General features: G+C 55.4%; 1 protein-coding gene across 5 annotated transcripts in view; it reads right to left on the bottom strand.

The window, feature by feature from the left end:
* Window positions 1-1105: 1105 nt before the first annotated feature.
* SEPTIN4 (septin 4) overlaps window positions 1106-12244 on the bottom strand; it is a 23021-nt gene continuing 11882 nt past the window's right edge. Inside the window, exons 1-12 of one of the 5 annotated variants that reach the window (XM_002929395.4) lie at window positions 9419-9654; window positions 6969-7262; window positions 6493-6586; window positions 5970-6056; window positions 5343-5466; window positions 2799-2933; window positions 2569-2686; window positions 2378-2479; window positions 2097-2193; window positions 1846-2008; window positions 1583-1682; window positions 1119-1317 (exon numbers count right to left, since the gene is read on the bottom strand). In XM_002929395.4, the coding sequence (XP_002929441.1) occupies window positions 1258-1317; window positions 1583-1682; window positions 1846-2008; window positions 2097-2193; window positions 2378-2479; window positions 2569-2686; window positions 2799-2933; window positions 5343-5466; window positions 5970-6056; window positions 6493-6586; window positions 6969-7262; window positions 9419-9478 (1434 nt within the window). In that variant the 5' untranslated portion in view covers window positions 9479-9654 and the 3' untranslated portion in view covers window positions 1119-1257. Of the gene's footprint in view, window positions 1318-1582; window positions 1683-1845; window positions 2009-2096; window positions 2194-2377; window positions 2480-2568; window positions 2687-2798; window positions 2934-5342; window positions 5467-5969; window positions 6057-6492; window positions 6587-6968; window positions 7263-9418; window positions 9655-12195; window positions 12239-12244 lie in introns of those variants that run through there. The other 4 variants (XM_034639925.1, XM_034639927.1, XM_034639926.1 and 1 more) reach the window with 4 other exon arrangements.

The following is a 12244-nucleotide window of genomic DNA, read 5'->3' as shown; positions in this document are numbered from 1 at the left end:
GGTTTCCTCACTTCTGCGTCGTGACGGTTTCCTCCGACCCTTACTTCGCATCAGCGAACCGACCCTGCCGTCCTTCAGGACCTGCATGGTGCCGTCAGTCCCGAGTAAAGATCTCTCACTTGAGAGATATGAAATCTGGATCTCAGATTGCCACAAGCTAGCGGCGACCTCCTGGTCTGTAAAGAGAGTGGGAACAGGACTTACCCAGCTCTTTGCTCCTCCCTTTCTCTCTCCCCTCTGGGGAGCCGGAGCAGGCAGCATGGCGGAGGGTGGCCGCTGGAGGTCGCCGTGGCCATGCGGTACCGCCAACCCGGCAGAAATGGAGAACCACTGATTCAGAGTCTCAACCGGTAGCTTCTCTTTAGGGGTTGGCCTGAATGCTTTAAACCCCAGGCCCCGAGGCCAAAATGTCTTCACTTGTCTCTGTTTACAGAACATTGGAACTTTTACTACAGCTGGTAAATTCCAGCAAAACCGGAATCTTGCCCGTGTTCACTGCTTTAACTCCAGGGTCTAGAACAGCGTCTGGAACTTAACAGATACTTAATATTTGTTACACGAATATTGAACTCTTCCAGGACAACAGTTGTACTTTACTCATTCCCAGCACTTACTATAGTGTCTGGTGATCACAAGCGTTTCAGTATTTGTTCAGGCTTCCTAGAGTGCCAAGCTTAATTCTGTATATCCCTTTCCCCAAATCAGGGGAAACAGAAAGTCAGGAGGCTGCATGCTGATAATACCATGTTTTCCCAAGAGCAGATATCAGATCCAAAGCTTCTATAGAACTGAAAATACTGTATGTGGAAAAGATGGAGAGAGGCCCCAGGTAAGAGAGGCAGGATAGATGTGGTCAGAACAACAGGCCCCAGATAATGGAGGCGGGATAGATGTGGTCAGTACGATGGAGAGGCCAGGTTGCGTTCTAGGCAGAGACTGAACCCTGTCATAAGAGAGGAAAGTTTCCCCCACTCCCCCTTTCCTACTAAAAGCCGGAAACCAGCACCCTCCTTCAGCACCCTTTCAAAGGTGGATCCAAGGATCTGATTGGTCTCCAGGAGGTAGTAAACATACAGACAGCAACACCAGAAGGCAGCTATAGATTTGTTAAATTTTATTTCCTCTGAGTCTCTGGGGAGGCAGCAGGGATGTAAGGCGAAGTGGCAGTAGCTGCAGGGGCCTGAGCAGAGCTGGTGCTGGGAGGGGCCGGCTGGGCAGGACAAAGAGGAGTTTTAAATATCCAGGATTGAAAGCCAGCTAATGGGTTTCCTTCATCTGTCTTTGGATTTTGTGCAGCATCTCCTGCATCCGCCGCAGCTGGAATGGGCACAGACAGCAAAATGGGGCCTTTTATTAGAGTCCCACAGTGTTAGGGAAGTGCCCCCACACTCTGATCCCTTAGCCAGGTAGTAGCCCAGAGGTGTGGTGGAGACCCTGGGTAGAACAATCAGTCCACCAATCCAGGACCCAGATAGGTACCGGGGCCAGGAACCTTCTTACTCCCAAACCAAGAAGTACTGAGGTTTATAATTAAGCGGAACCCTCCATGCTGTCAGTCCCTACCACCCCATACTGCTCTCACCTCCTCATCTTTCTCTCGGATCAGCCTCTCCGTTTCTGGATCTGTCCCTGGTGGGACAGCAGGGATGGGGAAGTCGGTACCACTCTCTCGAGTCAGTTTGCTGAGGGGAAGGGGGAAAGGGGCTTGGTAAGGCTAGGGGGACCCCTGCTTGGACTGAGCCCAAGCCCTGTAGAACAAAGGAAGAGCTTGCTCTCACCCAAGGCTGAACTTGGGATTCCCCCCCACCCCGCCCCCGCCAGCTCTGTCCTGGCTTCTGGCCATACTTGCGATTCCTTTCTTTCACCACCAGGCGGGTCATACTCTGGATGCACTGCGCCCGGTAGTTCTCATAATGTGTCTCCCGCGTCACATCCTTCAGGTCCTGCATATGAGTACGTACCAGCATTGTCCTCAGCTTCACAAAGTCGCAGTGTCCTGGGTTTTCCACTGTATAGCAAGGCTAGGGGTCAGCCAGGAGCATGGGGAGAGCCGCTGAGGGCAAGGAGATACCTTGGTCACAAGCTCAGTGCTTTACCTTCCACGATGCCCCAGGGGTAGAGCCGGCCCCGAACTCGCCGCCCTCTGGCCTCTACCACAGTGTTGCTGCCAATTACAGCAAATGGGATGCTTTCCTGGAAGAAGTTGAGGGGGCCTGTCAATACCCCCACTCTCACCTGTTCCTTTCCACCTTTATCTGTATTTTCTCTGCTTCGCTCTAGGAACCAGGGTCCTCTCCCACCCCTTAAAAAGGATTCGACTTCCCTCTTCTGCCCCAAAGAAGCAAGATGGAAAAGGGGTGCCTTGGGGTGGCCCCACCTTTAGGGCTTGGTCCTGTAATTTGAAGTCCTCATCCTCATCAGAGTCACAGTCTGGGAACTGATAGACCTTGATTCCAAAGCGCTCAATCTCCTCTCGGATCTGGCAAACACATGAGGGGCCCACAGTTCTGGAGACCCCATCCTTTTCGGAAGCCCACCTGCTCCCCCGCCCTCACCAGCTTCCCTCACTTTGCGTTTCTTGCGCTCCACTTCAGGAGGTGTCAGCGTGTCCGCCTTAGCCAAGATAGGCACGATGTTGACCCGCTGATGCAGGGCCTTCATGAATTCCACATCCAGGGGCCGGAGCCTGGGGAACAGGGATGTGTGACCACGGGCGAGCAGCAGCCCTGCCCTGGCACTCTCAGACTGTTCCCTCGGCAGCACCTGGTGGTGTCAGGAGCCTCAGGCTCGGACCGTACCCGTGGCCGAAGGGGGAGATGAAGTACAGGCAGCAGTGCACCCTGTTGTCTTGGATGTTCTTGCGGTTCAGACCACTCTCGTCTCGGAAATACTGCTCAAACTGCTGGTCGATGTATTCGGCCACAGGCTTCCAGCTGCAGCAGGGACAGACAAGCAGAGAAACTGTGGGAGTGGGGGCTACCTCCAGAGCTCTGGGACTACAGAGTAGCCCGCGCCCTGGGCAGGGTCCTCAGGGCTCTGTTAGTCCCTGGCTTGCCTTCCCACATCTTCAGGGAAGTACCTGGGCACGGCGGGGGTGTATCTCACCTGTCTCACTAGAAAACCCAACTAAACACACAGGCCAAGTTCAATAAATACTAGTTTGATGAGAGGAAAAGACCAAGGTGAAAACAAATCCAGTAAGAATAAGGCGCCTGCAGGTGAACGCCAACTGGAAGCCAGGGCAGCCCTCAGTCGGGTTCACAGTCCAGCCCCAGAACCTTTGTTCATGTGCTCCTACCCTCGCCTCCACCTCTCTAAACCCACCCCATCCTTGAAGGCCACAGCTAAGAACTATCTCTTCCGTGAAGACTCCTTCCAGTGTACATCAGTGCTCTCCCCTTCTCTCCACACAGTGAAAGCATACAGGTTATATTCAAGAGCTCCAATTTTCAAGTCTTTGCTCTTCTGTTACTTAGCCTCATCCTCACGGACAGGTGCCTGATAGGTGGACACATAAGCATCGTCACTTTCATTTCGTGCATGAAGGAACTAAACCTACAGCAGCTAAGAGACAATCCAGATCATTTTGGCTAGCAAATTCTCTACCCAGCCAAGCCCTTGACCTTCTGACTCCTCAGTGTGCTTGCTGCTACGCTACCTGACCTCTTTCCTAACTTGACTTGATTGCCACACATGTGCGAGAACTGTTGCCCCCACCACCCCACTACCACCAGACATTAAGCCTCTCAGCGACCAGGATGACACACACTTGTTCTGTATCCCTTAAGATGCCCAGCACTGGCTGGACACCTAGTGTATGCTCAATAAACTGCTGGTTGACTAAACAAGCAAACGTGCAGGTGCGCTGTATACCGTGGAGGCCGAGCAAATGAAATTATTATTGTTAGGGAAGGGACGAGGAGGTAAGTAGATTGATTGAAGGTGGGGATGATACTTGCTAGAGTAGGAACCAGGTGCTGGTTGGGGTGGAGTTTCATGGCAAGCCCCGGGTGCTGAGACATATACCTAGCGACGATGACACAGAGGCCACCTCGATCCATCAGGAATATTTCCATCAGAAGACCATGTACCATGTACCAGCACAGTGCCAGCACAAGACTAAAGAAGAAATGCCCCCTCCCCCCGCCAAGGCTAAAACTCTGCAGTTGAAGACGAATCCGTGTGCTAAGCCAAAATCACATACAGTAATGATAAAGCATGTCATGGGGATCCAGAACACAGAAAGGTCTGTAAGGGTTTGATGAGCCTGTGGGGCAATTACCCAGGGTCAGCTTTCTGGGTGTGCCACTGGTGCAGTCAACACAGGGCCCTGATCTCAGAAGGACCCCCCCACCTTGGTTTGCTTCTCTGCTGTGGCCATCTTGAAATTCATCATCATTTTCAACAGGCAGCCCCGCCCTTATATTTCACACTGGTGCTGCAATTATAATCTTAAAATCCATGAGTGTAACATAAACAGCTCTTTACTTTTGTTTTTAATGCACATCACATGCATCATTCAGGGTGATTTTCAGATCAACTGGGCAAGGTGATAAGGGCCGGTATCTTTCAGCTGAAGAAAGAGGAATGCATTAATTTGCTCGAGCCCTCGCAGTTACTAAATGCTGAATCAAGGTCTGAACTCAGTCTAGTGGTCTTAGCACCCCTTGCCTGACTTCATCAAGGGCACCACCTCCTCTCCTGTCCTTATCATTCATTCTCCTTCTCATCTACTCACTTGGGTCTGACCATTATCTAAGCATCCTTCCAGTTCCTGAAAAAAGAAAGCCAAGGCATATGTGGCAAAGCCACCTGTTCTTCTAGCCTAGAGGGTTCCTGTAGTTTAAACAAAGTTCAACCCAATTGTCTCCCCTTCACCTCTTCTTTCTCCTCCTCACCCCTTCCTCAAGGCACTCTCATTCCTTTAATAAAAGTGGTTTGTGGCACCTAGAATGTGGCTGGTGAAAGAAAAGGAAGGAGAGAGGGGGATGTTTATTGAGCAACTACTAGATGTCAGGCCCTGCGCTACTTGTTTTCACATGGGTTTGCTTTTTTGAGGCTTTCTTATCTTGTGTCTTCATCCCCATTATGGAATTATAGGTCAGAGTCAGAAAGGACATTAAAGAGCATCTATTCCAACCCTTTCCCTCTCGTTTTACAGGAGGAGACAGCCGCTCAGTAAGGGCAGTGGCATGCTCAAGGCCACAAACTTTCCTCCTGAGGATTTTGGTTATATCTGTGCCTGTGGGTGCACCCGTATGTGTGTGCGTGTGTGCGTGTGTGTGTGTGTGTGTGTGTGTAATGCGAAGAGGGAAGCTGGGGCTGTGCTTGGTCAGACATACCACTCTGTGTTGTTGACTGCATCCCCAAAACCCGGTGTGTCCACAATGGTGAGCCGCAGCCTCACACCCTTCTCTTCTATGTCCACTGCATGTTTTGTGATCTCCACAGTTTGCATGATCCGTTCTGGAGAAGGGGGAAACTGAGGCCAGGGCAAGGGCAAGGACCTGCCCAGTCAGGACAAACCACCCACCCCAACCAGCTTTGCTGCTCAGACTGCCTCATCCACACTGCCCCCCTTCCCACCCCAGGCTGCCTGGGGGCCTGTTCTCTGGGAACCAGCAAGGAGCACATTTCCCAACACAGGAAATGCCGGTGGCTGTTGGCTCTGGCCCCAGCCTCTTCTCTGCTCCCGGCTCTTTTCTTGGATTCCTGGAATCCTTTGGGGGTCAGAGACTCACTCAGAGAGAAGGATTCTGGTCCCTGCCCTGCTTCGGCACCCAAATCTTTAGGGAGCTGGCTGGTGGGTTGCCAGGCTAGATAGGCCTATGGAGAGATGCTGTCAATCCCTCTAGGAAGCCATGGTTTCCTGCCTGCTGGAGAAGGCCCCAGCCCCCAGGCTCTGGCGTGGGTTTGATTGCCCAGGTCAAGTCTACATGCCTGTCTTCAGGCCCCTCTCCTTTCCTTACCTTCGGCACTGAGTAGTTTCCGGTCCCGGTACAGATCAGTGAGGAAGAGGCTATTGACAAGAGTGGATTTCCCCAGGCCAGACTCTCCTGACAGTGCAGAGAGGACAGAAGATAAGAGCTATGGCCAAGAGGCAACCCCACTAGAACAAGGTATGGAGGGAGCTGCTTTCTTATCTAATTGGGAAGAGACAAGCAACCATAGCATTTTAGAGCTGGAAGGAAGCAGAGAGAACAGCTTGTCCAGCCTTCTAATTTGAATGAGGCCCAGCGAGGGTAAGAGATTGCCCAAGGTCACACAGAAAAAGGCATATATTAGAAAGCTGTTGATCAAGTGTTCTTTGTACCACTCAACACCCTCTCACCCCCCACATGTATACTTTTGGCCACCCACAGCTCCTGGGTATTTTGCAAAAAGGCATAGCCACTGGCTGCTTTCTCCTTTCTTACCCATACCCCCAGCCCACATATATACCATCCCCACCTGCAACACCCCCTACCCAGCCCAGCCCTTCCCCTGCTCTACCTGCCACCATGAGGGTAAAGTCAAAGCCCTTCTTCACAGACTTCCGGTGAACTTGATTGGGGAGGGTCGCAAAGCCCACATACTCCTTGTCGTCCTAATGGACAGGAAGGCAGAGTGCATCAGAGCGAGAGGCAGGAAGGGCCCCAGGACCCAACACCAGCCTTCTCCCTCCCTCCTAGGTCTCTGCCCCCGCCCTAGAGCAGCATGGTCAGACTCCTTTGAGACCCATCTGGGGCCACCAGCTAGGCTCCTGCCCCTACTAATATCAGTTTCCAATGCACATGAGAGTCAACACCACAGAGCTGGGGCTGACACAAGACAGAGGGGCCCCAGCTCAGCATGCACGCACGCGTGTGCGCACACCTACACACACGTGCACACGCACACACATACACTGGGGATCTCTCGGCTCCCTCCCCGGTCTGCCTGCACCCGCCCACTGAAAGGCCAAGGCGGGGGCGGGGTGGAAGCTCTACCTCAGAAGAGTCATAGGGATCAAGCTTGCCCCAGGGGCTGCGGGGCCGGGCTGAGGGGCTGAGAGGGGCCGAGGCAGAGAAGTACTGCTGGCTGTCAGAGGCCTGGGGCCATGAAGGGGGTCTGAACTCCAGGTCATCCTGGCAGAGGTCCGGGGCCTGGGGCCTTGGCTCCAGGACTTGGGGCCTGGACCCCCAGATCTTGCCCTCTAGCTGGTGGCAGCTCTCGCTTCCTGGGAAATCCTTCACGAACTTGTTCAGTTCTGCATCATCCGTGTCCTCCAGGAAGCGCTTGATCTGGGGGTTGGAGGGTGGGGCGGGGTGGGGTGGTGGTGGGTAGGTGGCACGAAGGGGAGAATGAAGGAGGAAGACCGGAGAAGGCGAGAGGGAGAGAGAGGAAAGCGCTTGCGGTTAGAAGGGAAAGAAACTGCACTAGCAGCTAAGCCAGAGGAAGTGTTCCCCATCCCTCCTTCACCTGCTCCTGTGCCTCCCCAGCTGAGACGCCAGGAGAGACCCCAGGATCCAGGAGCAGCCCTGGGCAGCCCTCAAAGTCCTTGCAACTGCTGTTGGGATCTGAGTACTCCAGTCCTGACGCTCCCTCTTAACAGGGTGCTCACCACCCTGCCCTTCCCGGGGGTCTGGCCAAGCCAGGGGCCAGGGACTGCCCTAAAGGCCAGGAAGCCAGACTGAATAAGGGGGAGCGATAGAGGCGTTAGAGCTGAGAGGAGGTCATGGTTCAGGATTCAAGGAGAGTGCAGACAGTCAGGCAGAATGGGGCAGGGGCAGGGGCAGGAGGGAAGTAGGGCGGGGTGAAGGGAGCTGCCGGCCCCAGGTAAATCAAGGGCCAGCAGGGGGCTCTGTGCCAGTCGGCACTGCAGGTCAGTGAGCTCTAACACCGAGGTGCAGACTCTGGAGTAGGTGCTTACTCCCCAGGGCTCACTGCCAAGAGCTCAGTAGAGCCAATCGGACCCCCCTTATCCAGACAGCGTGCCACACCTGAGCCGAGGCCCTGGGACAGAAGGGTAAGCCTGCCAGTGGATGCTGAGCTCGGGGAGCAAGGGAGCTGGGACGGACCCAGTGAAGGAAGATAGGAGGACACTAGGCTGCTGACAGCCCCTAACTGGGGGGGACACACAGGAGGAAGCACCCATTGTTTCTTGACCTCTCTGCCTGGGGTAAGCTTCAGCCAGCAGTGCAGGAGGGGATCTGGCCTGAGCCATGACGGGTAGGCAAAGAATGGCCAGCTCCTCTGTAGAGACATGTTCCCCCATCTCCAACTTGGACAAGAGGCCGCTCCCCCCCCAAATCCTCCCATCAACTCTAGACCCGAAAACTTCCTCTCTCCTTTGGGAGTCAGCCCCCTTTGTGGAGTGCCTGGCAGTGCTGGGCTCAGCTCTGCCTCACAATACCCACATGCCACCTCCAGACAATGGACAAGGGCTGGCTTCAGCAACTGACTCACTCTCTGGGGATTGGCCAAGCCAGTGGGGGCTATCCCAGACCACTGTGGAGTCCCGGCCAGGGTGAGGGGAGATAAGATGGCCAATCTCCTGCAGGTCCCCAGTTTACAGAAGGAAGAACTGAGGGAGGCAGACATGCACATTGCCAGGTTTATGTCAGAGGAAAGGGACTGAGATAGAAAGGCTGCAGGGAAAAGTCCCCTAAGAACTACCTCCAGGCTGTCATCTCTCACGTCCCCACACCTGCTTGTAGCCACAGTCTCCAGGGCCCGCCTGGACAGAGGGAAGGAAAGAGGCCCTTTAGCCTGCAACTGGAACCAGCATGTGGGGCTGGGAACTGAACCAGCAAAAGAGGCTGTCCTGAAGCAAGCCTAACAGGCTTTTCTCACCCATAATATTTGTGGGGTCCCAGGGGAGTAACTGTCCATCCTAGTTTGTTTGTTGTCCTAGCATAGTGATGAATTGTGCCCCTTTTCACTCTCAAAGTGTCCCAGCTTGGAGAATTCATTATATGGCAACAGAGAGGGGATGGGGCTGGGGATGGGGTGCAGCAGGTCTTGTTTTCTGGCAGCTGGAGTCTGGGGAATTCCAGGAAATCCTGCCTCTCTGCATAACCCCACAGTGACCCAGCACTTGGTCCCGGTGAAAGAGAGAAGACTGTCCTCCACCTGGTTTCCCCAAGGGCACTGAGCAGAGGGGCAGCAGTTAAGGGAGAAAAGAAGACACTGATGGGGACTCCTACCATCCCCCATCTTCCATAGTCACCAGGAACCAGCATTCCTGGGTTCCCTGCCAGTCTTGGCTGCTCATCGGGAGGGACCCACAGGGGCTCTAGACAAGGAGTCAGGACACTAGGGTCTTCACCTCCTATCTGAACTCCCTCACCCCCAGCTTTCACAGTGACCAAATCATTTTTTGACTTTGAGCCCCAATCCCCATCAAGGCAGGGGGAAGACAGGTCAGGTCCCCCCATCTCCCGGAGTAGCACCTTACCCCAGCTTCAGTCCTGTCCTCGGGGACAGAACTGCCTTGCCATCCCAGTGAATGGTCCATGTCCCACGCTTCGGACACCCTGTCGGCAAGCTCTAGGTCTAATTTTATCTCCCAGGCAAAGTTCCTCACACACAGAAACAGCTTAGTCTCGATGCTCTTGTTGTAATCCAGCTTCCTGGCTGCTCCTTTCCCTTTCTCTTTGACCCCCCCGTCTCTGTCAGGGGCCAAAAAAGCCTGTGGAATGTCGTTCCCCACCCCCTCCTCCTCCCTTTCCCTTGGCTCCCACCCTCCAAGGACAGCTCAGCTGCAGCAGGATCACTGTTTCTCTGCAGTCCCCTCCTCCTCTGATTGGCTGTCCCATGACGCCTGCCCGCCACCTACCCCGGTGGGCACAGCACCAGCCTCCCCGGTCTGTCTGCAGCACAGGCTCTTGATCAAGCTGGCCTCTCCTATTAACCCCCAAGGACCTCGAGGCCTGCCAGAGGGTCGTGAGCTGTCCCCAAGGTGACCTGGCCTACCAGTACCTGGGGACAGCCACCCAGGAGACTCCACTCCCAAAGGACTCCAATCTCTTTCACCTTAACTTTAAGCAGCGCTGAAGTAGGGTGAGAGGCCTTATAATCCCCTGGAAGTATGTTCTCATGGGGACAGCCCTGCTTTTCTTCCCAAGTGTCCCTTTGTGTTTTCCCAGCAGAGAACCCCACTGTCTTCAGGAATCTGCCCCTAGATTCCCCTGCAGAGTCCCAGCCGCAGGGGCACTCCGCCCGCCCTAGGGTACCTGATCTCTGACTCATGAGGACCTTCCAGAGAATCAGTGGGGGAGCTGCTAGCACTTAGTCTCTGAGGGGCATGAGTTCAGGCCCAAGGGAGGCTGGCATCCCAGAGGCTTCCGAGTTGCCAGTTAGGTGGGAGACAAACTGAGGGGCCTGGCTGGGAGTGTGCACATGGAGTCAGAAGACCAGAGTTTCCGGTTTGGCCAGAAACAGCCTCTGTGATTTTGAATATTATCTTCAGGGCCTTAATGTCCAGTTGTGGATGGCCCTGTCTTGACTCCCAGGAAGGCTGGGGAGAGATACCTCAAGCTGTTTTTGAACTGAGGAGAGATGGTACATTTCAAGTCACAGGGTAATTATTAATGTGGCCTGTCATTCTTTTCCCTTGCGAACTAAAACCCCATTGGGCTCCTGGGCTGGGAAGCTCTCCCCACCTTACCCACTGACCTCCAAAGTAGCTGGGACACTGATCTCCTTTCAGGGAGAGACCCCTTATAGAGCAGTCTGGCTTGACATGAACCCATCAGCCTAAGAAGTAAGTCTAAAGGGCCTACAGCCGAGGACTCTGGTGGTTGTGGGGTATCTTTTAATTAGAGAGCAACAGGGTGGCTTCAGCCAAGCTGAAAGCACCAAGACCTCAGCTGAACTGAACTTAGTGTGTGGCAGAAAAAGCCCCTCTTGGTCCCTGCTGGGCTTGGCACTGGGGACAGTCAGTGCTCCCCCAGGCTTCCAGCACTGGAACAATCGCTGAGTCCATACCCATGTGGGGAGAAGGGGGGCAGGGATAAAGACAAGCACCACTTGGCCTCTCCCAGGAACCCCCCTCTGGGGAAGGTCACAAGGTCACCCAGACTTCCTAGCCAAGGCTTGGGCCTTAGCCTGGACACAGCTTGAAAGACAAAAGCCCAAAATGTTGGCCTTTCCAGACCTGGAAGCTTCTGATTCCAGTGGGCCCAGGGAGTTCCTTCCCTTCTGGAGGCTGCCCACAGCCAACATGCTGCCCCACAGGCTGGTCACGGATCTCCTGCTTCTGTAAACAGCCTGTGCGTCCCAATGCGGAGGGCAAAGGCTGGGGGGCTTCCAAACTGGGAGGGGGGGCTGGCCTGGGTCCTGGAGGCCCTGACCCCCGGCATGTGTCTGTGGCAGGCTCTGGCAAGGATGGCAGGAGAAGAGCTGGCACCCTTACAGTCAGACATCAAAACTTCCCACCTGGGGGCCCCAGGAGGCTGGTTGGGGTGACTATTTCTCCTCCAGACATGTGGCAGGAATAAGCTCCCCCACCCCCCACTACTGCAGAGGGACCTGGTTTGGGAGTGGGGGAGTGTAGGATGCAGCAGGAGGAAGATTCCCCATGGTTCCTATCTCAGAGGCAGAGGGATAGAGCTGATCCCACGGGTAGGATGGTGGGCTGGGCTTCCCTCTCTCAGGGGTCCCCGGGCAGAGGGCGCAGCGGGAAGAGCCTGGGAGCTGCTCTGTGCCAGGCTGCAGGACGGAGGGCCCAAGCGTCTCACCATCCCTCCTGGGGAGGCAGGCAGTGTTTGTAGGCCTCCTCTGTGTGTTTTCCAAAGGAAGTTGGTACTGGCCCCTGAATCCAGGGTAGGTGGGTGAGGAGGGGTCACCCAGGTAACAGCTGACCCAAGCAAGGGCGGGGGACCCTCAGCTCCGCCTGTCGCAGACGCGCCCTCCCCAGCCCAACCTGCGCGTTTCTGCTGGCGGCCCCCCCCAACCCCGCCACCTCCGCGCAGCACCGACCCAGCCCTCGGTCCAAGAACACCGGCAGCACCCCGGGGTTCGGGGCCCGCTCCGTCGCAGCTCGGATCTGAGGGCGAAACTTGGAAGCGGCGACGTAGCGCCGTCCACCAGCAGTGTCCGCCTGTGCCCGCAGCCGGAGACAGCACCTCCCGCCCCGCACAGCCGGGGCTGCAGCGCCGCGGGTCCCCGCGGAGCCGCCGGGAGCAGCGGGCCCTGCGCGCCCCGGCCCTGCCCCGCGTCCGCGCTCCTTACCATGGCTGCAGCCCGGGCCGGGCCAGCTCTGCCTGGACAGCGCCCGAGC

This window comes from Ailuropoda melanoleuca, chromosome 13, assembly GCF_002007445.2.
Source record: "Ailuropoda melanoleuca isolate Jingjing chromosome 13, ASM200744v2, whole genome shotgun sequence".
NCBI lineage: Eukaryota > Metazoa > Chordata > Mammalia > Carnivora > Ursidae > Ailuropoda > Ailuropoda melanoleuca.
This window is presented reverse-complemented; position numbering and strand designations above follow the sequence as displayed.